This window comes from Ambystoma mexicanum, chromosome 8, assembly GCF_040938575.1.
Source record: "Ambystoma mexicanum isolate Mex_15411 chromosome 8, UKY_AmexF1_1, whole genome shotgun sequence".
Classification (NCBI taxonomy): Eukaryota; Metazoa; Chordata; class Amphibia; order Caudata; family Ambystomatidae; genus Ambystoma; species Ambystoma mexicanum.
Window position 1 is genome coordinate 699,289,716 of NC_090929.1, and position 23,260 is coordinate 699,312,975.

At 44.4% G+C, this 23,260-nt stretch overlaps 1 protein-coding gene across 2 annotated transcripts in view; it reads left to right on the plus strand.

Annotated features, from left to right (window-relative positions):
- Positions 1–20,846, plus strand: part of LRRC20 (leucine rich repeat containing 20) — a 2,045,340-nt gene extending 2,024,494 nt beyond the window's left edge. The window contains exon 5 of one of the 2 annotated variants that reach the window (XM_069610505.1): positions 20,119–20,846. In XM_069610505.1, the coding sequence (XP_069466606.1) occupies positions 20,119–20,279 (161 nt within the window). In that variant the 3' untranslated portion in view covers positions 20,280–20,846. The remainder of the gene's footprint in view (positions 1–20,118) is intronic. The other variant, XM_069610506.1, reaches the window with a different exon arrangement.
- The last annotated feature ends 2,414 nt before the right edge of the window (positions 20,847–23,260 follow it).

The following is a 23,260-nucleotide window of genomic DNA, read 5'->3' on the forward strand; positions in this document are numbered from 1 at the left end:
ACAGCGTGATATGCTGCGATGGTTGTGGCCAGGGCATAGAGTGTATAATATACTTACTGTTTGGTTTAGTAACTTGAGTACATGTATTTCTTTTTCATTTCTGTGATAAAAGAAAATAGCATGATAGTATTTGTCATGATCTCTGCTTCCAAAAGGTCAGGGTTTTCCCAACTCCCTTGGAAGCAGATCCATAACCCAGGTTCCGAGTGCCAACCAGTCCCAATTGGGACCTTTTGGACCAAGTCCTGGCGCCAGTGGCACCAGGCTCATAAATATGCCCAGTCCCAGCGCTGGAAGCGCCGGGCTCATAATGCTTGGGTGGACTTACCTGCAGCAGACCATGCTGCTTACTGCCTGCCAGTTGAGCCTCTGATCCTCTTCTGTTTGGAACTACTTTTCCTGTTGGGTGGGGCAGGAGCCACTCCCTAGATTCAGAACACTGGAACTCTTCTGGAAAGCAGGAACTCTTTTCTTACCTAGGCGTGGCTGTGGAAGGAGACACCTAAGCACTACAGGAGGCTATTTAAACCACACCCGATGGATGAATCTTGCTTTGCGTTATTCTGCATCCTCTGCAGCAGAACGCTCATCGTGTCTTCTGCATCTGATCCTGGGCCTAAGGAAAAAGGCTTACCATCCTGAATCCAGTCTTCAGCAACACCTATAAAGACAAGAAAGAACAGGTTAGCATTACGGTCTTCAGTGACAGCTCTTCACTTACCTGGTCCATCGGCTGTCACCAACGCCTTGCGCTGCATTCCGGCATCTGAAAGACAAAGGCTTACCTACTCTTCGTGCGCTCCGGAGGTCTTCACACTGCATTCCGGCATCTGAAAGACAAAAGCTTACCAACTCTTTGCACGCTCCGGAGGCCTTCGGCGCTGCATCCCGCATCTGAAAGACAAAACAAGGTGCGTTTAAAGACATTGGGGAACTTTAATACTCACGTGCCATTACTCCTTTCCACATCTAACCCAGTGGGTATTCCGGCACCCTGCAGCCGCTCCGAACTTGTACCTGCAAAATAAAAAGACAGTTAGAGCGCATCGTGAAGCAGGCAACAAGCGCTTACTTACGTGCTGCCAGGCGCTTCTATTCATCACACGGGCTCCATCTTCAACTCACTTCAGCCCGTCATCCGCCATCGCCGGAACCCTGCAAAACAAGAAACATCATTACTAAAGACTTTAAAGACATTAGAATTACTCGAAACTTACCGTTCGTGCAGTAAACGACGGACAGCAGTCCTCTGAAGTCAAGAGGCCTGCTCCCCTTATCCAGTGAAGAAACTGGTTACAGCACCCTGCCCTGAGGCAGATGGAGAGCACGGCGTTCACTTACCTAAGGTGAGAGCGTTAACCTTTGGGGTTCTACAGGAGAAGAGAAAGGGAAGAAGAGAGAGACATTCAATAACCCAGTTCCTTAATCCCATATTTTCTATCTGCAGACATCTTACCCTTCAAGTCAGACATACAGTGCACAGAGGTCCAGCCCAAAGAGCCAGCCGTGTGTTACACATCACCTTTGCAGATACGGTATACGCCCAGTCAAGACCGGCGCCTCTACGGGAATCAGGTGAGCGTTACAGTATTAGTATTTTGTAATGACCTATTACATTGTATAATCAACATTTTCTTTTATTTTATTTTTTTGAACCCTCATATTTAGTAGATTACGAACCAGAGTACTGTGCAATTTGCTCAGTTTCTGTGTTCGTTGCTAAAATCATTGGGTCTGTGGGAGAAAAAAAAATCCATGTTGGATTAAAAAAAAAACCTTTTTCTATTATGCAACAGTTTGTTTGTTTGTTTTCAGTGTTCACTTGTTTCTGGCTAATGCTTTATACATCGGATTGTTGCATTTTTTGGAGCAGTAACATATTATTTATTTGTTTGGATATTATAAAATTTTGGAGCAGTTAGATACCACTAGGCGTATTCTAACTGTCTATTTTTTTATATATTTTAGTGGTATTGATTTATCTGTTTGGATATTGTAAAATTTTGGGACAGCTAGATACCAATTGACGTATTCTAACTGTCTATTTTTTGCTCTAATTTAGTGGTATTTATTTATCTGATTAGCTGTTGTAGAATCTTTGGGCAATTAGATAGCTTTTGGAATATTCTAACAGTTTATATTTTTTTACTGCAAGTTTAGTTAAGGTTTAAGTACAGTTTAGTTATCAAATTTTGGTTTTAAGAACATCAAATAAGCATTTGTAAGATTTGCTGGTAATCTCTGCTTTAGAGTAATGGTACTATCATTACATTCAAACCATCCACATTTCTTTTTTATAAATGCAGTGTAGTGCCCTGAATTGGTTGTGGCTCCTGCGTGGTAGATTATACCTATTGTTGTGAAGGTTTTCTTGCCAAGTGATATTTGACCATGTGTGAATCCAGTCAGCTTGCAGTTGTTTTTGGTACCATCTGCATTGTAACGTAGAAGCATTAGTATTACGTATTTACTATGTGTTTGTATTACTAACGTGGAGCGATTATCTGAATTGCAGGTAGAACATAATCTACCATGGTTTGCATTTTGTACTAGTTGCTGAAATGGAATGGATTCACAATTAGGTATTGATATATATATCAAGCGTTCATTGGGGATTTCTTCTTGTGTCACATTGTTGCAGAGAGTGCATGTATGTTTCCACATGTATGAAATCTGGAAGATTTCATTTATACTTTTGTTTTCCAGTACTTGTAGTAAGTACATTAGACATTTTTGTGGCTCTTCCTGTGAGTTTATAGTGAATTTCACCATTCCAGCACAGTAGTCCAATTTTTGTCTTATTCCATAAACACTATATGTGTTATCAGGATTGTTTGCTGCATTTCTGTGAAGTACTAACATTTGCAATCACAATGGGTCTGTACTGTGTAAGTAAATGTCAACAATTGGTGGTAATTGAAATAGAATATTCATTGCTACATTTGAGTAGCAACTTACACCAACTATATTTGAGAGTTTAAATGGACCAGGTAGTTCTGTATCTGACTGCTTTTTTTGGAGTTTGTCTTACTTCTTTGAAGAAGTACCTGGTTTACTTTCCCTAATTGATTCTTTTTTGCTTGTGGTACTTGATGAAGTATTACTTTGTTTTACTCTCTTTGGAGGATTTGCAGTGACATCCGGTTGCATTTGTTTGATTTATTTTTCTTTCATAACGTTTTACTTTTTGTGGAACAGAATATGTGTTTAGATGGGGGGTGTACAATGAGCGAAGTCTATTGTATTCTAAAATACAAGGAATATCAGCTTTTATTTTACTTGGATCAAAGTTGATAAGAAACAGACCATCAAGTGTACGTAAGCGTGATAGTGCTACGTAGCTCATGCCTTCTTTAAAGACTGTGTTACCAATATCTGTCATTGCTTTCTCTAGGGTAAGACCTTGTGATTTATGAATTGTGACTGTGTTATGCAAGAGTTAGAGAAAATTGTTCTCTGCATACAAGGGGTTTCAACATGATTGGTATCAGGTGAAGAAGGGATGGAAGTCTCATCAAAACGTTTTGGGTTATGGAGAGGGTTTGGGGATAATTGACTGGGATATGGTGAGGGGGGACAAGTACATCTGGGGCAATGGTATGAGGTTTTTGTTTTAGCTTGTTATCCATAACAGTTTCTTCAGAGGTATGTTCCATTTTGGTATGCTCTGTACAAAAAAATATATATATGTTAAATGTATATAAAATAATAATAATTAAATGGTTTATATTCTAAAGTGTTTACCATTAGTTTCACTATCTTGTGACATTTCCTCATGTGGGAAATGCTCCTCTAGCCATTCCAGAGTACTAGACATTTCCATGAGAAAAAAAAAGATAATATATTTTTTTTATCTAATACCGAAAGTTTATAAATATATGAGTAAAATGAAGTACACTTACTATTTCAGGTAAGATATGTTCTAAGTACTCTGTAGGTCTGGTCTTGTTGTTAGTTCTGTAGTGTCTGTGAGGTAATTATGTTGGAAGCCAATTTCTCTTCTTTTGGTATATTCCATTTTAGAACATATTGTATTTAAATGAATGGTTAGTGTGTTACATATATGGGTTACATTTCTTATGTATTACTACATATAATGTGTATGTGTGTTGCTTATTGAATTTGTTAAATGTTTCTATGTTATGATATAACAATCAAATATACCTCCCAAGAGTTTTTAGGTAGTGGTACTGTTCTCCGAACATGTCCGCGGACATTAAAATAGTTTGCAGACATCAAGTTCAGTAGAAGAGGTTCAGTATGTTCCATATTACATGTACATAAAGTCAAAGTTATTATTGTTAAGTTGCGCTGCTAAAAACCTATGAAATTCAGTGAAAAAACTTTGTTAAAGGGACGTTATGGTTAAGTTGTGCTACTAAATACCTACGAAATTCAGTAAAAAACTTTGTTAAAGGGACGTTATGGTTCCAAGTAAAACCGAAAAACCCTTGAAATTCGCCAGTTATGGTAAGCTAAGCAACCGTGCACTGCTAAACCTAACACCCAGGACATCAAAGATGACATCACAAATGTCATTGATGACATCACTGATGACATCACATGTGCATTTACCTTTCATGAAAAGTCTGTACAAGGGATTCTTAGTGTAATGTTAATAAAAATAGTGTCAAGGATTATTGGAATAAATATCAAGTGCTAATCAGTGCATTAAGCTATGCATTGATATAAATAGCATTCTAATATTAACTTCAATCCAGTATACTAAGGTACTCATGTAGAAACATAGACATTGTGTGCAGCATACATGAAGGAGATGCAATATTCATAAACTTGCCATGTTCAATTGTGAAATTATAACTGTTTTCATATTAGAGTTTTGCGTAAAATGAAACTTGTGATAAGTAGGTAATAAAACCCACTTACTACATAATTGTATTTTTATAGACAAATCACAAAGAGACAACACCACATACAAATATGAATATATACAAGGGAATTGAAGTAAGAAAAAAACAGCAGTAGTAGCAGAAAGTGTTCATAACCTAACTGATTACCTTTATTCAGAGAAATGATTGCTCTGTTTCAAAGCTGTTACTTACCCTATCTATATATGTATCACATGATGTGTCTGGACCCTAAGGAAAATAGTGTGAGTACAACATAAAGATCTGAGCATATACAGGGAAAGTACAGTAATAAAAAAACATCAAAACTTTCAGAAAGTGCTGATAAATCTACTGATAATTTTAATGCACAAAAAGGATTGCTGTCTTTCAAGGTTGTGTCTTCCTCTATGTATATGTTTCATATGATATGACTGGACCATAAGGGAATTATTGTAAGAACATACTTGAAGGATAAATCTACGAATATAGTACATTTACAATTTTTAGTTCCTGACTGTTACTAAAGAAAATCATGTGGCCTAGATATGTCACGAAAGGAAAAAAGGGGGAGTCAGACATGTGATGTCATCAGTGATGTCATCAATGACATTTGTGATGTCATCTTTGATGTCCCTGGTGTTAGGTTTAGCAGTGCACGGTGGTGGCGAGAGTTATGGTTGCTTAGCTTACCATAATTGGCGAATTTCAAGGGTTTTTCGGTTTTACTTGGAACCATAACATCCCTTTAACAAAGTTTTTTCACTGAATATATATATATATATATATATATATATGCTAGCACTTCCACTGTAAATCACACTTAATTATGATTATGTGAACGTGAGTATGTTCTCGTAGTAGCCACAGTGCCATATATAGGCACAAGCAGTATACATTTGTTGCAGATTCCAATAACATTTAATAGAAATCATCACTGGATGACCATTTAATGGCCATTTTTGTTCCCCTCTAACTGACCTCCTTACATCCTCTTCCCACCAAGGGTGTTGCGTGCATCCTCCTATGCATGATGCCTGCTTTATAAATCTACGCTCACCTCACTGATCTTCTTGCATTAATACCTGCTGCCCACCCAGTGCGCTACTCATACTCACCTGATGACCACATATTTCCTGCTCCGGGAACTCCTCACCAACCTCCTTGCAGATGCCTTCTGCTAGCAAGCTGATGTATTGCACAGCTGAAACATATTCCAGCAGAAGACTCACTATGCAACATGCATGATAGCTGGTGAAGCTTTGCACAGAATGTGAACCTGCTGGAAACTCTAAACAATTGATGTGCCAGGAGGATTCCTTCAGAGACCATGGCACACCAGTCCAAACTGAATGACAGCTGGTGCGCCGCCCAATTAGGCTTGCATCTGAGTCTATGTGATCTGGGGAAGATGGAAATATGGTGCATCCATTGCAGCCCACTAGGTTTGCAAACCACCGACCTATCTCTGTCTTTGCGTCTGTGGAAAGTGAAACCCAATATGAGTCACCAAGCACTCCTTTTAAAGTCTGAATCAGTGGCCTCTGAAGAGCTCTGTATTGGAGAGGGGTGAGAAAGAATCCCTGAATACAATATGTCAGAAGGCCTATGATCCTGGTCCGAAACCTGCCAGAAATGACCAGAAGAGAATGCCTCTGGATGTCTTACCTTTGATGTCAAGTGACGCAATGTGGAGGCTTTACAATCAATCAGAAAGCCTCCACGTTATGGAGGAAGTCAGGAAGGGGGCGGATTAAGACAGAACAATCTGCACCTTCGCCCAATTAACCACACAACCTTAGGCTGCACAACACCCGCACTGTTCGCAGATGGTTGTGAGCCTTTCCCATGATGAGAAAATCATTCAGATACTTGAGCCGACTGACCGGGTTGTATAAGGAATATAGTGATATGTTATTGGATTTTATATGGTTCATTGCTGCCATCTTCATGCTTTCGTGCAGCTTGAGGCATAGAGAAGAATTGATAAAACACATGGCACAAAGGTATACATTTTAAAGCGTCTATTACAGTAATCAAGATGGGTTTGGGATAAATGCCTCTAGGAACTGCGGGTTAATCTAGACCTACATGGATGTTCTTCACTTGGAACCGATTAAGCAGAAATTGTTCAGGCTGGGTCAAACTAGAATCTACTGTGGTTACAGACCCCACCCCAATGTTCAGAGGTATTCCTCCTTTACAGTCCAGCTGAGCGCACCACATTTCTAAATCCCTCTAGGATGAGTAGGAGAAGGATAGAGAGAAACCGCTATGGGAAAGGGGTGGGTGCTTCTTTTGAGATAACCAAACAAACCTTAGGGTTTGGGTCGCCTACATGCCAACCTGCCTCATTCCATTAGGAAGAAGTTTTGCCCAGTTTTCTTATTTTCCCGGCTTTCTGAGACGGGAAAATCCTGGATTTATAATGGGAAAAGCAGTATACAAGTAAAAGCAGCAATACCAGTTACAGAGTGCAAAAACTACTTTCACCAAGCATTTAATGAAACGAATAGGGCATGTTGGCAAGTACATGGCACAGGTGCTGTTTCTGCATGCGACTGTAGGGTGTAAAGCAGAATTCAGATTCTGTTTTCAGGAGGAGCCAGCTAAAGTGCCCAACGCGTCCGAGGCAGATGGGAAAGAGAGAAGACATGACTGAGAAAGCAGAGAAGAGAGGCAGATTACCTGCTGAGGTTACTGGTCAAGACCGTGCCAAGTGATCTTAGAAGAAGGTTATGATGATGCCCAGTGACCAACCGTGATGCCTGATGTTAGCTGGAGGAGGAGGAAAAATGTCATAGATCTCAGAGAGTCTTAGTACTTGCTAAGTGATGGCGGGGGCCACCACTCTGGGATTACAGACAAAGGGCTTGTTGACTAAACCCACTGACCGGCGGCTCCCCTGGAGTCACAGGATGAGAGCAGTTTAAGATGTACCTGCTCCTGCAGCAGCGGGTTGCTGGCTCACAGCCACAGCTGTCTCACCTGACTGCTTTGTGGGATATCATAGAAACTGCTTTCTGTATGAAGGGTTGCTATCACTGAGAGGCTGGTGAAGGGAGCCACACTCGGATGACCTCTACCCCCGAAGCAAGACATGGCCAAAACATACAACACCAATTTGAGCCTAGAGAAGAGGGATAGGGGTACGCTTTACTCTGGATGTAGCAAAGGACACCGGCCACCCTTGCCAATGACTGAGCAACATGCCAGAAAAGAAGACCCAGCCACAGTGCAGCACAAGCCTTGGGGGATGCAATTGATGGAGACATATAGACATTGACTAAAGTATTCACAGTTTCAACTCCATGAAGCCAAAGGAAGAATTGCATAGCCCAAAATTTGTAATTCGGATTATTTATTGTTCCATTTGACAGAATGTCCTCATCAATTCTCCAAACACCAGGCCCAGTCAATGGGATAACAAGCTGACATGCTCCTTTCTCAAGGATTCATAGGTACAGTTATCCTGATTACAAATCGCTCCAAATCCACATCTGTTATCAGGCAAAGCTAAATAAAACCTCGTGCCAAATAAACAATACAGCTCAGCTTTCTAGACCATTTCACATCGAATTAAATGACAAAATCTAGAAACTGATCTTTATGATATTAAATTCAACAAACATGTGTAACAAAATTACATTAGAATTGATAATATTGCTTCAAGTGGATTGGGTCCTCTGACATATTCCATATCTTTGACAGTAATCACCACAGCTGTGCTGCTTCGGAAAATTTTCGGCATCTGCGTCCTATGTCGATGACGTCGATGCGCCGTCCCCGAGGACCGCCTCCGACGGCCGACGTCACCCGATGTGATAAGTAGGACGCACGACGCCCGTAGCCTTAGTTCAGTTTTTTCCACGAACGTGTTCGCTTCGTGAATCTCAGTACGCCTCGACTCTTTGGAGTTTCTGTTGTAATCTTCTCGGTTCTTTGAACCTGTTCGGTTTTGTGAAAACGCCTGTACGTGACGATGTCTACCTCGTCTTCAACCCCGCATCCGGGCTTCAAAAAATGCGGGGACTGTGGGTCCAAGATGTCGGTAACGGACTTGCACGACGCCTGCCTCTGGTGCCTCGGGGAGGCCCAGGACACGGACGACTATGTCGACTGCCAGTCGCTCACGGCCAAGGCCTTGCAGGAGCACAAGAAGAAGTTGTCTTTAGGTAGGGTGTCTAAGCCCCGGAAGTCGAGGTCAGCGTGGCTTTCGACGGATGATTCAAGAGGCGACTCTCCGCATCATCGTCGGAGGTCCAGTGGTTCTCCTTCCAGGAGTCAGTCTCGCCACTCCTCTGCCTCTTCGAGGCATTCCCGGAAGCACCAGCATCGGTCGCCTTCCCCGTCCTCTTCCGAGGACTCAGCCCGTCGGCAGGTCGCTTATCCCACCATGCAAGCGACACCGGAGGAATGGGCTTCCTTCGGGAAGAAAATGTTAGCGATTCTCGAATCGCAGGGCACCAGTCGGTCGTGATCGGTCGAGAGACACCGCTCGCATGCCTTTGGGCTCGGGTGGTTGGCACGGTTCGCGGGAGAGGTCCCGCTCAGACAAGGGTAACCGTTCTCGCCATGCCCGTTCAAGGTCCCGGTCCTCGACGCGCTCGAGATCGCGTGATCCTGTGCAGTCTTCGAGGAAGACGTCGACACCTGTGGCGCTGAGGTCGTCAACGGCCTCTCTCGAGGCTCCACCTCCGAGGGGGTCGTCGACGCTGTCGGCGCCTAGGTCGTCGAAGGACACGCTCGGAGCTCTGGCTTCGAGGCCTGTGTCGACGCCGTCGATGCTGGCGGCGCTGCGGCTGACGTCGACGCTGATTAACTCGACGTCGACGCCGATTCTCTCGACGCCGGGGCCGATTCGTTCGGCGCCCTCGATGCCTTTCAAGGCAGTGGTGTCAGAGGGGGAAGCCCCTAGAAAGGCTCTGGCTAAGGTCAGGCATAGCTTTGGTCCCCAGGTGTCTTCCTCTCACCGCCTGGAGTACATTTCAGAGGTTGATGAGGGCTCAGATGAGGGCTTGGTTCCGGATACAGTGCCAGATGAGCTTCTCTCGGGCCATAGCCAATTTGAAGACCTGAGGCAGTCACTGCATGATGCCAGTGGACTGGACACCTCTCCGGAGGTGGAGTTTTGTAGGCCTCAGCCTGGCACTCATGCCGATTCTTCGTACCGGTGCCTTATGTCTCGGGTCACCGAGTACTTGGGATGGTCGGCTCCCCCAGGGGAGTTTGTTCAGGATGATCTTACGGTCATCCTCGATCTTGGTCCCCCCACTGACCCGGTACTGCCGTTTCATATGGCTCTACAGAGAAGGGTGGCGGCGGCTTGGACTGCTCCGGAGAGTCTCCTCCCGGCAGTGGGCAAGTCTTTGTCGCGAAAATACCGCCCAGCCAGTACTGACCCCTGCTACTTGTCCAGGCACCCAACTCCGGAGAGTTTGGTGGTGCAGGCGGCAACGGGCCCGGCAAAGCAGGCGTCGTATCGTACCATCCCTCCGGATAGGGACGACAAACGTTTTGATGGCTGGGCGAAGAAAGTGTTTTCTTCAGGGGGTATGGCGCATCAGGCGGCCAACTCCGTATGTGCCTTGTCTCGTTTCACAAACACTCTGTGGAAATGTGTTGCCTTAGCGGCTGAACATATTCCCGAAGGGGACGAACGGGATGGTTTCCTTGCTATGGTCCAGGATGGCAAGGATGCCATGTGTGAGGCCGTTCAGTCGGGTTTGGACATGGCAGATTGTATCAGCCGGTCCATGGCGGCGAGCACCGTAATACGCAGGTTTGGGTGGTTGCGGAAGTCAGGGTTTGCTCCTGACGTGCAGTCCCGGCTCCTCCACATGCCCTTTGATGGTGAACATCTTTTTGGCAGCAAGGCTGACGAGAGCCTTGAGAGGTTGCAGACCTCCAAAGCTGCAGCAAAGTCTTTGGGTGCTGCAGTTCGAACAACCTCCGCCTTTTCGTCCTAGGGGACAACCATGGAGGGGAGGTTCCTTTCGTTATTACTCATCCTTCAGTAAAGCGAAAGGAGCTGTCAGTCAAAGAGGCCACCGGTAGGAGTATCAGAGGTGGAAAACAAGGTACTCGAGGTGGCAAAGCCGCTCGGGCAGTTGCCTCTTTGCCCTCAGGCAACGCCGCAGCCGCTACCACTCAGTCATGAGGCCAGGTCCCATGGTTTGCCGGTTGGGGGAAGGCTGGCGCAGCATCTTGTAGAGTGGCGTGCCATTACTTCAGAGGTGTGGGTTCTGGAGATCATAACCCATGGCTACTGTCTTCCCTTTCGGCAGAGGCCTCACGACAATCCACCTGGGAACCTCTCTTTGAAGAGTCCGGATCCGCTCCTTGCGCAGGAAATTCATGCCCTGCTGGAGAATGGCGCCATAGAACTGGTGCCTGTAGCGGAGAGGAACAAGGCATGGTATTCCCCTTATTTTTTGATTTCGAAGAAAGACGGGGGATTGAGACCCATCCTGGACTTGCACAGTTTGAACAAACTCCTCCGGAAGGACAAGTTCAAGATGGTTACTCTCTCTCAAGTCCTCCAGGCCCTTCAACTTCAGGACTGGTTGGTGTCTCTCGACCTCAATGACGCTTACTTCCATGTGCCGATCCATCCCAAGTACAAGAAGTACCTGATGTTCGCGGTTGGCGACTCTCACTTTCAGTTTCGGGTCCTGCCTCCGCTTCGAGGGTTTTCACCAAGCTCATGGTGGTGGTGGCAGCGCAACTCAGGAAAGTGGGGATTCACGTCTACCCCTACCTGGACGATTGGTTCATCAGGGGGAGCTCTCCGGAGCAAGTCCTGGATCATCTGTCCGTCACCTGCCACTCCCTTCACAAGCTGGGCTTCTCCCTCAATTTAAGAAGTCCCATGTGACGCCAACACAGCGGCTCCAGTACATCGGAGCAGTGCTCGACACATCTCTGGGGCTGTGTTTTCCTCCCCAGGTGAGGGCTCTTCACATTCAGCAGATGGTGCACAAGTTTCAACTTGCCCAGACGCTCCCGGCGTTCGAGTTCTTGGGGTTCCTCAGTCTCTTGGCATCCTGCATTCTTCTGGTGCCAGAGGCTCGTCTGCGGATGAGATCTTTGCAGTGGGCACTCAAGATGCAGTGGTCGCAATCTTCAGGCAGGATGTCTGACCCTGTTCAGGTGCCGCCCTCGGTCGCCCAGGACCTTCTGTGGTGGGCCGTCGAAGGCAATCTGATGAAGGGGGCTCCGTTTTGGCTTCCCTGGCCAGAGGTGACGATCGTGACGGACGTATCCCTCACAGGATGGGGACCTCATGCCAACGAGTTGACAGTCAGCGGTCGTTGGTCTCCGTCGGAGTCCAGACTCCATATCAATCTGTTGGAGCTGAGGGCCGTCAGGCTAGCCCTGAAGGCTTTTCTGCCGACTGTGCGAGGAAAGAGTGTCCTGATCCTGACGGACAACACGGTGGCCATGCACTACCTCAACAAAAAGGGGGGGGGGCAGGGTCACTTCCTCTGTGCAGGGAGGCAATGCAGCTCGAGTTCTGGGCCATCCAGCAGGAAGTTTTCGATCTCGGCTGTTCATCTGGCCGGAGACGACACCGAGACGGTGGACGCTCTGAGCAGGCAGAGCACGATCTCTCACGAGTGGGAGCTGGCTCAGGAGATTCTCTTGGAGATCTTTGCCCTTTGGGGGACTCATCAAGTGGATCTCTTCGCCTCCAGTGTCAACCGGAAGTGCGAAAGGTTCTGCTTGCGGGAATTTCCTCCAAAAGGAGCCGTAGGAGACGCGTTTGTGGTGGGAGTGGTCATTCCCACTGCTGTACGCGTTTCCTCCAGTCCCCGTCATCCCGCAAGTACTGCAGAGGTTACGGAGGTTCGGTTCCCGGATGATCCTCATTGCTCCGGCGTGGGCCCGGAGGACGTGGTACGCGGACCTTCTCGACTTGTCCATCTGCCCTCCACGTAGTCTTCCCTACTGAGACGATCTGCTCTCACGGGAGGGAGGTCAGGTTCTCCATCCAGAGGTCAGATCCCTCAACCTTCACGCTTGTCTTCTGAAAGGTTGAGGTATAAGGATTGGGACCTCCCTGAAGACGTGTTGGAGGTGTTGCTCTCGGCCAGACGGTCGGCAACAAAGTCTCTGTACCGTTGCCGTTGGCGTAAATTCTGCGACTGGTGCAGAGTTAAGAATGTGGATCCTTTTGAATGTGACATTCCCATGGTTCTGTCTTTTTTGCTTTCTTTGGCCCACAGGGCAAGTGGGTACCATTTAAGGTTACCTGGCGGCGCTGTCCATATTTAAGCGCTCGTCTGAAGAATGTTCCTATTTTAAGATTCCTTTAATTTCTCCGTTTTTGAAAGGGCTCACTAATGTGTTCCCTCCGTCACCTTTTCTGGTGCCAGGTTGGGATTTGAACCTTGTTCTTAAGTTTCTTATGGGTGCTCCGTTTGAGCCTTTGCATTCTTGCCCTTTGAGACTGTTAACTCTTAAAACTGTGTTTTTGGTTGCGGTTACTTCCGCTCGCAGAGTGAGTGAGTTACAGGCACTTTCAGTTAAGCCAACCTTCACTGTGTTTCATAAGGACAGGGTTGTCCTTCGAGTTCCTCCTTCCTTTCTTCCGAAGGTGGTTTCGGAATTTCATTTGGGCCAGAAGGTTGTTCTTCCGGCATTCTATCCTCCTCCGCATCCTGGTAAGGAAGAGGAGAGGCTCCATAGACTTGATCCTAGGAGAGTGTTGAGCTTTTATATTTCACGCATGTCCCGGGTCAGAGTGGACGATCAACTCTTCATTGGTTACGCTGGAAAGCGTTTTGGAAAAGCTGTGACGCAACAGACTTTTTCTCGTTGGATTATTTTGGCTATCTCTGAGTGTTACCGCTTGGCGGGTAAGGACCCACCGGCTGGCTTGCGGGCCCTTTCTACCAGGGGTATGGCTGCATCTACTGCCCTACAGAGGGGTGTTCCTATTCGTAACATCTGTGATGCAGCCACCTGGGCTTCTGTACATAACTTTGTACGTCACTACTCCCTTGATTCCATCTGAGGACAGGATCTGGCCTTTGGCAAGGCAGTCCTTTATTCCGCAATTTGATTGGGCATGCTAAATTTGTGTTCTAAATTCTTTTCCCACTTCCTTGCTTTGGTACTGCTTTGGGAGTCTGTCAAAGATATGGAATACGTCGGAGGACCCAATCCCCTCGAAGAACAAGTTACTCTCTTACCTGGTAACGTTCTTTCGATGGGATGGTCTGACGACATATTCCATATCGCTCCCTCCCTACCTTCCCCGCTGCAGAATTTCTTATGCGATTGCAGCTTACGTTTCCACAAGGCCTTGTGTGTCTGACTGGCAGAAGACTGGTGGCACACGTTCTGGGGGAAAAAACTACAACTGAGTCTACAGGCGTTGTGCGTCCTACTTATCACATCAGGTGCCGTCGGAGGAGGTCCTCGGGGACGGCGCATCGACGTCATCGACGTAGGACGCAGACGCCGAAAATTTTCCGAAGCAGCACAGCTGTGCTGATTACTGTCAAAGATATGAACTACATCGTCGGACCATCCCATCGAAAGAACGTTACCAGGTAAGCGAGTAACTTGTTCTTCTCCAGTGTTATTATTCTACTTATGTTAATTTAAATTGTTTTGATTTAAAATAATTTAAAATGTACAGCATATATTTTCAAACATTTGTTCCATGCATTCTTCACATTTTACGAATTGCCAGTAAAATTAATGTTAGTAGTCCAGTTGTGCTAAATATGTCCCACAATAAAGTTGCATTTCACTCCTCGGTCAGGCACAAGAATTACATGACAACTGGTTTTTCTGCTACACAGAGAATACCTACCTGTCTATTAGTAAAGCTATAAGCACATAGAGTGTACCATTGGCTCCCAAACTGAACAATTCTGTCACATTTACAATTTTTCGGTTGCATTGGAGATGGTTTTGAGTGCAGTCAGGAGGGTTGTAGGGATACTGGTCCCCTCTAGAACCCTACTCTCAACCTCTGGATCCCTGCGGCTCTGTTGAGAGTAGGGATATAGCATGCAGAGCAATATTTTCCTAAATCACAGTCACAAGGAAATGCCAGCCTAACTCGCTTCTTGGCTTAAATCACAGTCGCAGGGATATAGTGCCCAACACACAATTTTTGATACAACCAGGGCAATATTGCCTAGCTTTGTTCTTCCTGATTTACTGGATGTGATGCCTCGTTCTTCCTTAAGGGATGAAGTGGATCACTGTCTCAGGGACATAATGCCTGGGTTTTAATTCCTGTGATAAGTTCTTCCCTTTCAAATGTTTAAAGATTAAATAATCGGAATAGGGCCCGACTTCATTGTAAAATGGCAGTTATTTTGGGGGCCTTAAATTAGGTCGTGGAGGACTGCATCTGGCATGTAACAATATATTTACACAAATTAAATTATCTATGTCGGTAAGCGAAAATGTTCTAATATAATATATTGCAGAGATTCATTCACTATAATATATTCTTATTCATGTGTCATAGGTGAATGTTCACCTATATCATAATGCAATGATTCCTTCACTATAATGTACCACTATGTGCTGCAGTTGAATGTTGTCACACACAAGGAAAAGTCGCACTGAGTAGGAAAACTGTCAGAGAGCTGACATAAACAATTACCAATAACATTAACAGGCGTCCTACTTTGCCAGTACAAGTGAAAATACTGCTGAAGTTAGGATGCAAGGACCCAGTAAAAGGCACTTATTTGTTATGGAGACCCTGGTTATTTTGATCCTTTAACCACATTGTAATGTTGTAAACATGTGGAAAAGCATTAATGTATCATGTAGCTTAGAAGAAAATGAAGCTCCTGAGAGCATTATTGGACATTTTTCTCTGCAGTTTACATAGTGGCACTAGCTCCTACAATGGCCTTTACAATAATAGAGCTGTTGTCAAGATGCCCTCATAATCCATCATAGAACAGTCGATTGGCACCGTGGCCCTGCTATATATATATTGCTGCAAGAGCTCTTCCAGAAGGCTAATGCTGTCTCTTACCAGACGTAAAAATGGCTTCTCCCAACCGCGCCCCCCCCGTTACCATCCATCTTTCTATCACATGATTCACTCCATGACATTGAAGGAACGTGCTTTACTGCATGTACATGCTTTATCTAGAGATTTTGTGACTAATGATTTCCTTGTCCCGCTTGTTTGAAAAATACCTGCAGGAAAAAAGGGAAACATGTATATGCTTGCTTTTAAGACTTTAGCCCTGCGTTGTTTACAGTTAGATTTAGAATTGTATTTACACTTTCGGCTCTTTGAGCCTGTTGTTACAGCATAATACAATAAAAAAAACAAGCGGTAAAAACACAGGATATAAACAATTCAATACAATAAAAAAGAACAGTAAAAATACTACCAGTATTAAAAAAGGAGACACCACTAACATTTTAAAAGATTAAATAGATAAAATGCATAATTGAGAGGTGGGTAGATATGGGCTTTTGGAGCGGTTGCTGATGGAAAGATTGCAAATGTTGAGCGGACCTTTGAGTGGTAGACCTCAGATTTGTGAGATTTGTGCTACGTCTCCTAGGACAGTTTCTACATATGTTAGGTTGATGCCTTTGCAGGACTGTATGAGGAGTTCCTGGGGTCAGTTGCGAATGAAGTGGGTGTCTGAATTGGAAACTGATCTTTCTGATGGCTTGTGGGATAATAGCTGGAGGGCTTCGGTGAGGGCCAAGGTTGATTTAAATCTGAGGTATATTCACCAACGTCTTTTAGGCCGTATTTATTGGAAACCAGTGAAAATGAAGGAGAGAGGCTTGGCTGATGTAGATCTGTGCTGGGGGTGTGGGGGCTCGAGAGGGACCTATCTACATATGCTCTGGGAGTGTAGTAGAGTGCTGGACTTTTGGAGAGAAGTTTCGGATTGCATTGATATGGTAACTAGTATGACACTGCCTTGTACTTTTCTGTCAGTGATTTTCCTTTCAACTGATAGTCGAAGTGTGGAGATGTGGGATTGTTCGGAATGGATTGATAGAGCATTGTTGATGGCCATAAAACAAATAATGAAGGTGTGGAAATCCAGGAAGAAGCCACATTGCGAGAACTGGGTGTCGGATATGCGGACGCTCTCTTGGTATGAGAAGACTCAGGCAGTTCGACAACATCGGGAAACTGAATACGAGGAGAGATGGAGGCCATTCAGGGATTTATTTGGATGAGGTGTAGGCTTTGGTTTATTTTGTGGATATTGAGGTTGGGGATTGGTAGGGGTTTGTTTTGTCCTTTTTTTTTTTTTGTGTTTTGTGTTATCACATCCTGCCATGAGATAGGAGGGTGGGGATGTTTTCGGATTTCGTTTTGAATAGCTGTTACTTTAGTAGTAATTTGCATTTTGTTGCACTGATGTATATGGAGTATTCTTTTGCTTGTTCCCATTCTGTTGTTACTCAGTTGTATTATGTTTTGTATAATTATTAAATAAAGTTGATAAAAAAAAAATGAGTTCGAACCCAACACTTAAAAATCCTAGGGAAAGTGGGATTGCACCCAAAAAATGTGACACTTTTAAAGCTAAGGGCCCGAAGGTTGTTCTTCATAAGAGGGGAGAGAAATGGTCAACATAAGATACCATTTTTTTGTTTTGTTTTATTACTTGATTTAATTGTTAAAAAAGAAACAATTTTTACATCCTCGCTCGCAGCACCAAAATCCCTAAATCTCAAACGCACTAAACACGGGCTACTAGACGTCTTTGCTCTGTGCTGCCAAGCTCATAAATAAAACTTAGTTGCTTTGGTGATGTTAGTATTCAGGTCCCCCAAAGGAAATGGCAGGCAGCGCTGGGGTTTTCCAGAAGTCAATTGCTTCTTAAGCAGGGAAGGGTGTATTGTCTCCTAAAAGAATCATAAGCATAGAAAATGGGGCAGATCTTCCCTCTCTGCTGTGCACATTGTACAATTTGGATTCCACTCATGCTTCAATATTTTAGTAATGGGAGCTAGAGGTAGAATGTTGGCATTCACCAACAGCTACGGTTAATGGCCACCCGCTGCTACAAATATGTCAGCCTACCGTATGTGGGCCAAGCCTGCCAACTCCTCCTCCTCCATCATCCTCCTTAGTCTTACCCATTACGTCTCTTTAAGTTTTTGCAATAATACCCTATTACAGTGTATTTGATGATGGATCCAAGATATGGCTAAAACACAATTCAATAAGGTCTTTTGACAATTTCTTCCTGTACGGGGAAATAGAGGATCGAGAAAAGTGTATGTGCTATGCAAAATCTACCAGCTCTCTTGCGTGGGAGACTGCCCCTTAACAGTGTATCTGGCCGGACTATCCATGACCCTTCTTTCCTTCTTCTTAAAATCAACATTTGCGTGCACAGCTGCCGATGGGAAGCTTTTGGGTAAATATGGGAGATTCTTCCAAAAAAGCTACCTACTTGACTAGCATACTTATCAAGACCCCATAGCTCAGCACCGTAATAAATGGTGCCTCTGAACTTCCCACAGTAGACTGCCTCTATTGCAGCAGCAAAATGATCCCTGTGTTTACGTACCAACTTTGTAATGGCTCTTCTTGCAATAGATGCTTCTCTAGAGACTGTGCCTCATTGTGACTCTTGATCTGCCCTTTTCGAATTGTTGAGGACCATTACTTTAGTCTTGACTTTGTTCCGGATTAGCTGGTTAAGGGAGAAATACGACGAAACTGCATGTAATTTGGCTCTGTGGGCATTGGTTGTTCTATCAATACAGTTAGCTGATCCCTCCTTAGACAGAAAATAAAAGAAACATGGTATTGACCATAGACTACTGTGAAGGGTGCAGAAGTTATATCATAAAAACTGTAGTATCATGCACTGCGGAGGGTGGGGGCTAGGACCCAGTAAATTGAGGTTGCTGCTGGCATGGTGCAGCAGCATTTGTTGGTGCCATTTCTGTTTAGCACATATGTTGCAGCTTTCCACTACTATTGTGGTCATAGTATTACGACCACCCTGTATCTATGCGGATGATATTCTTCTCTCACCTTCAAGTCTCCAGTTAGACTACAATGACTGATTATTGAGATGTATTCTTACTCTAGCAACTGTAGCCTGCTAATAAATAGATCTAAAACATGAGGTGTGGTGTTCGAGGGAGGGAAGCACAGGGGATGTTTTAAAAAAAATAATTATCATGTGGAAACAGTATCAGAAAATAGTTATATAAACCTGTTCTTTGCCACTGTCAATCTTTGGAACACAAAAAGACACATTGGAGAAATTCCTTACATTTTACACCTTTCTTGAAGAGGTTTAATAGTCCATATAATGAGCCTTCTTCATCCTTCATATAAGTCCAATGTAGCATCAAAATCCCTTTAATGGTCTCAGTGTGGGGGTTAGACTCATTAAAATATTGTCAGTGGTTACAGGGTAAATTCCGAAATTCTATCTTAGGGCTTCAACAGAATACCCTGGAGGGACCAATTTGGTTGGAGCTGGGACTCTGGTGCCTAAATATGTCTGCAGATTAAAAGTGAATCAAACTAACCGTATTAGCTTGTTAGTAGAACTATATGACTCTAGATTCAAATGTTTTAAGTACCGGTTTCATGTTGCTGAAGAAAATGTTTCATACTGAATAGAGGAACATGTTTCAACATTGGATACAGTTCTGTGCAGAGAATGAGGGTTCATGCTCACAGTGTAGAAAACATCTGTTTATTGACTACGCTAAGTGTATGCATTTACAATGTAGTTACTTTTCTGATACCAGAGGTTTATAAACAAACCTGGGTCGTAGATTTGATATTGCTAGTGGGGATGGAATAGGAACAGAGTGCGAATATTACCTGCTGTCTTTCATGTAGAATCGCTAATTCTTCCATGTGATAGCGATGAGGTAGTACCACTTCAGCATGTCCCCTCTACTTGCCCATTGAATGAAGATGAATGTGTAAAGCACTCCGAATGATATAAGGGCATTTTGAGTATACATCTTGGGATTGGCCATGGAAATGCATCACTTGCAATATATCAAACTTTTTTGGGTGTATGATGGTGACTTTTATTTAAAGTAGTTGTTAGGAAACAAAACCGAGTGATGTCAGTCTTGGTACTGGAAGTTCAATGCAATAGAATTTGTTGATTACTGTATTATATTTGTTGTGTGACATTTTACAAGCTAGTGGTGTCTGCTAATGAAACGCTGATCCTAATGTCAACTAGTATTGCCTATTGTGGTGCTTTTTAAGTTATTGTTAGTGTTTTTAAGTTATTGTTTTGTGTTTTTTTTATAGATGTTCCAGTGGATAAGCTGAACTCTATGCAGTCACTTACTTGTGTGAACCTTAAGTCAAACCCACTGAATGCGGACAGCCTCACCCGCACCAGATCATCCAACAAATTTGAACTGCTGTCGTTGGCTCCAGACACAAGCCCATCCTCTGCTCCGGCATAGAAGGGAACATGTACATTGCCTAATAAGGCACAGTTCCACATACCATTGAAAAGGAATGAGAAATGGGGGCTGAATATTTAGAGTCACCAAATGATTGTTTTAATTTGTGTGGGTGAGGACGGATTTGTGTGAATAAATTGAAATCTACAATAACCAAGATCATGGTTAGGTTTTAGGAAAATTATGTATTTTAAAATTAACTTAAAAGAACAACCATTGCTCAAACGAGACCACTTGTTTTTTTGTAAAATAGAACTGAACTTAAACTGGATTCTTTTTTTAACAGCTTATGCATAGTTAAATCACCAGTAACGGCATGGAGGCATTTTTAATCTGTGGTACCTTAAGGATTCGCTACATGTTGGTATCTACTTGGTCATACTATTAAAGGTGTTTTTTATGTCAAATCATTTTAAAATCACTGTTTTTTAGTCTGTTTTATAAACCCTCCCCAGTCAGACTTACATATTGCGGAGAGATTTAACCAGTTGATCATGTAATGTGCTTTCATACTCCTCGTTGCATGGTGACATCAGGCTGCAAATAAAACGTGTGTATTGAACTCAAGTTATTGTGTGCCGTATGTACATTGTAGATGGAACATTACAGGCCGCCTTATGATATGTTTATACTGCTCCAATCGTCACTCTACTGGTTTGAAGACGCCATGTCTTATTGAGAAGTTAGTGTATTATGCCCCTGCCTGCGGCATCCAGACTTTAATCTGTGGAGAAAAGGAGAAGGAAAAGGGTGAATAGGTTGGGGGGGGGAGTGCTGGGGGGAAGGTTACTGACCAAAAAGGAGAGTTAAAAATGAAGATGGGGCAGGTTAAAAGTGGAAGGATAGTGTTTGTGAAAGCTTGGGCGCATGTCAATTCAGCCAAAGTAGGTCATGAATAAGGATTTACATGAGGGCCGTTGCAGAGAAACAAGTAAGTGTTGCTACAAGTTGTTTGTGGCTGTGTGATGTGACCTTAAAGAATGCCAATTTATTTAGTTGTCCAGAAGTACATTTAGTTTCTCCCACAAAGCACACTACAGAATTGTAATACTACGTAGCCTAGCATCCAAGAGTGGGCAGGGCAAGAATGTATTGTAATTCGGGTACTATGAATCCTCGTATCCAAGAGTGGACAGGGCAAGAATATATTTGTTGAGGGGCAAACGTGGACAGAGGCCACAGGGCAAGTAAAAAGGGCGTGACCCAGATACTTTTTGTGTGAAATGGTACTGTGATGTGAGTTTATCTTTGGCTCAGGGGTGGGTATGCTTTAACATTTTTTGCAAGGCGGTTGGCAGGGGTGGTATTAGTTAGAAAATAATGCAGAAGGGAACAGGAGAGCAAGTGCCTTTCTGCTTAATCTCCCTGCCATAAAAAGTTGGGTTATTTAGACAGGAATTCTGGGAATAGTTATGGGGACTCTTAACAAATGGAGGACTATGGACCATAGCTTCCCTGGAAGCAATGGCTTGGACCGGGCTGCCTACAAGCATTTGAGTGTGGGAGGCTAGATTCCTCTTGGGATGAGACTTGGCTCTTCTGGGGGTTAACCTGAATAATTCAGCTTTGTCTGCCCTACTCGAGCAGGGCTACAGTTAACTTGTCCTGTTAAGAGGATAGCAGCAGGATCATAAAACAAACAAGGGTGTAGATCCTGCTTTCCAGCGGCCATTTGCAGTGTACTTTGCACATCATTACCTGTTTCATAAACGGATTGCTCCTTGCATGTCTCATTTATTTATGTGTTTTCTTGCATGCTACCTGTCATCTTCTGGCTGCTTTAAAGCACTTGTCAGCCTTGTACATGACGTTACTGTGAAAAAAAATGACATGACAGTATATATAACGAAGATTCGAATATGCCGAGACAGCAACACTGCCCCGAACGGAATGGTGGGCACCCGGAAACTACATTACCCCAACGTCCCTGGTAGTTTTCGTGCAAGACACGTGACCGGGTTCCATGTAATAATGTCGCCACAAAAATCTCGCCATGCAAAAATATCGCCGAAAAATTGCCGTTTTTTGTGGTGACACTATTGTATGGAACATGCGGGGGACACCCCCGCAACCCCCAATTTTTTATTTTTTTACATTTTTTTTTGTGCCCCTGTCCCCATATTTCTCCAGCATGGGGTCTGGCATGGACTCACATGCTCATGAATATTCCCCGTCGTCAGGCTGGGAATCCTCGGTAAAGAAAAATCAGTATCAGTTTCGTTTCTGATCTGTCTTTCGTAGTAGTAACCAATCACTGATCTCTGCGTCATACTGACCACAGCCAATGACTGCCATCTCCCTAAGCCCCGCCTCTGGCAGCCATCTTCAGATTTTTACCGCACGTTCAAGTGTTGGGATCCTCGTGCTATTGCTCTCGAGCTTTAGTGCTTTTTTTGCGCTTTTTCATAGGAAAATTTTCTCTTTTTCGGTCAAAAGAGCCTCAAGCTCCACCGTTTCTTTATCCGATCAACGGGGACCCGTGTCGGATTCTTCTACGCCCCTCAAGGGTGAAGATTTCGTCGAGCCACGCTTTTGGAGGACTCCAGAAGTTTCTCAGGCCCATCTCGGCATGGCCCAGGAGAAGGGAAGCTCGACGCCCGGAAAGCTGTTCAGGGTCTTCCCTGGATGCCAGCTTCAAAATGTCTTTAAGGAGGATGAACACTCCCTTTGCCTCTACTGCCTGCATGAGGACAAGACGCACGTGGAGAAGGACTGTGCGTTTTGCGGCAATATGTCGGAGCGGACCATGAAGGACCGCCATCTGCGTCTCGCCAACTGGCTGGAAGGGAAGAGCCCGTCAGGCGAGAAAAAGAAGAAGTCTGAGCGGTCTTCTAAGACCTTTGAGGGTGCCCCGGCGACGGGGGCCCAACAGAAGGCCAAGCACCGCGAGTCCTCTGGCACCGGGAGCGCCGAACGGTCAGGCTCTACGGGCGCCAGGCAGGGCGCATCCTCCCCAGCGCCATCAACCACGAGCCAACGCT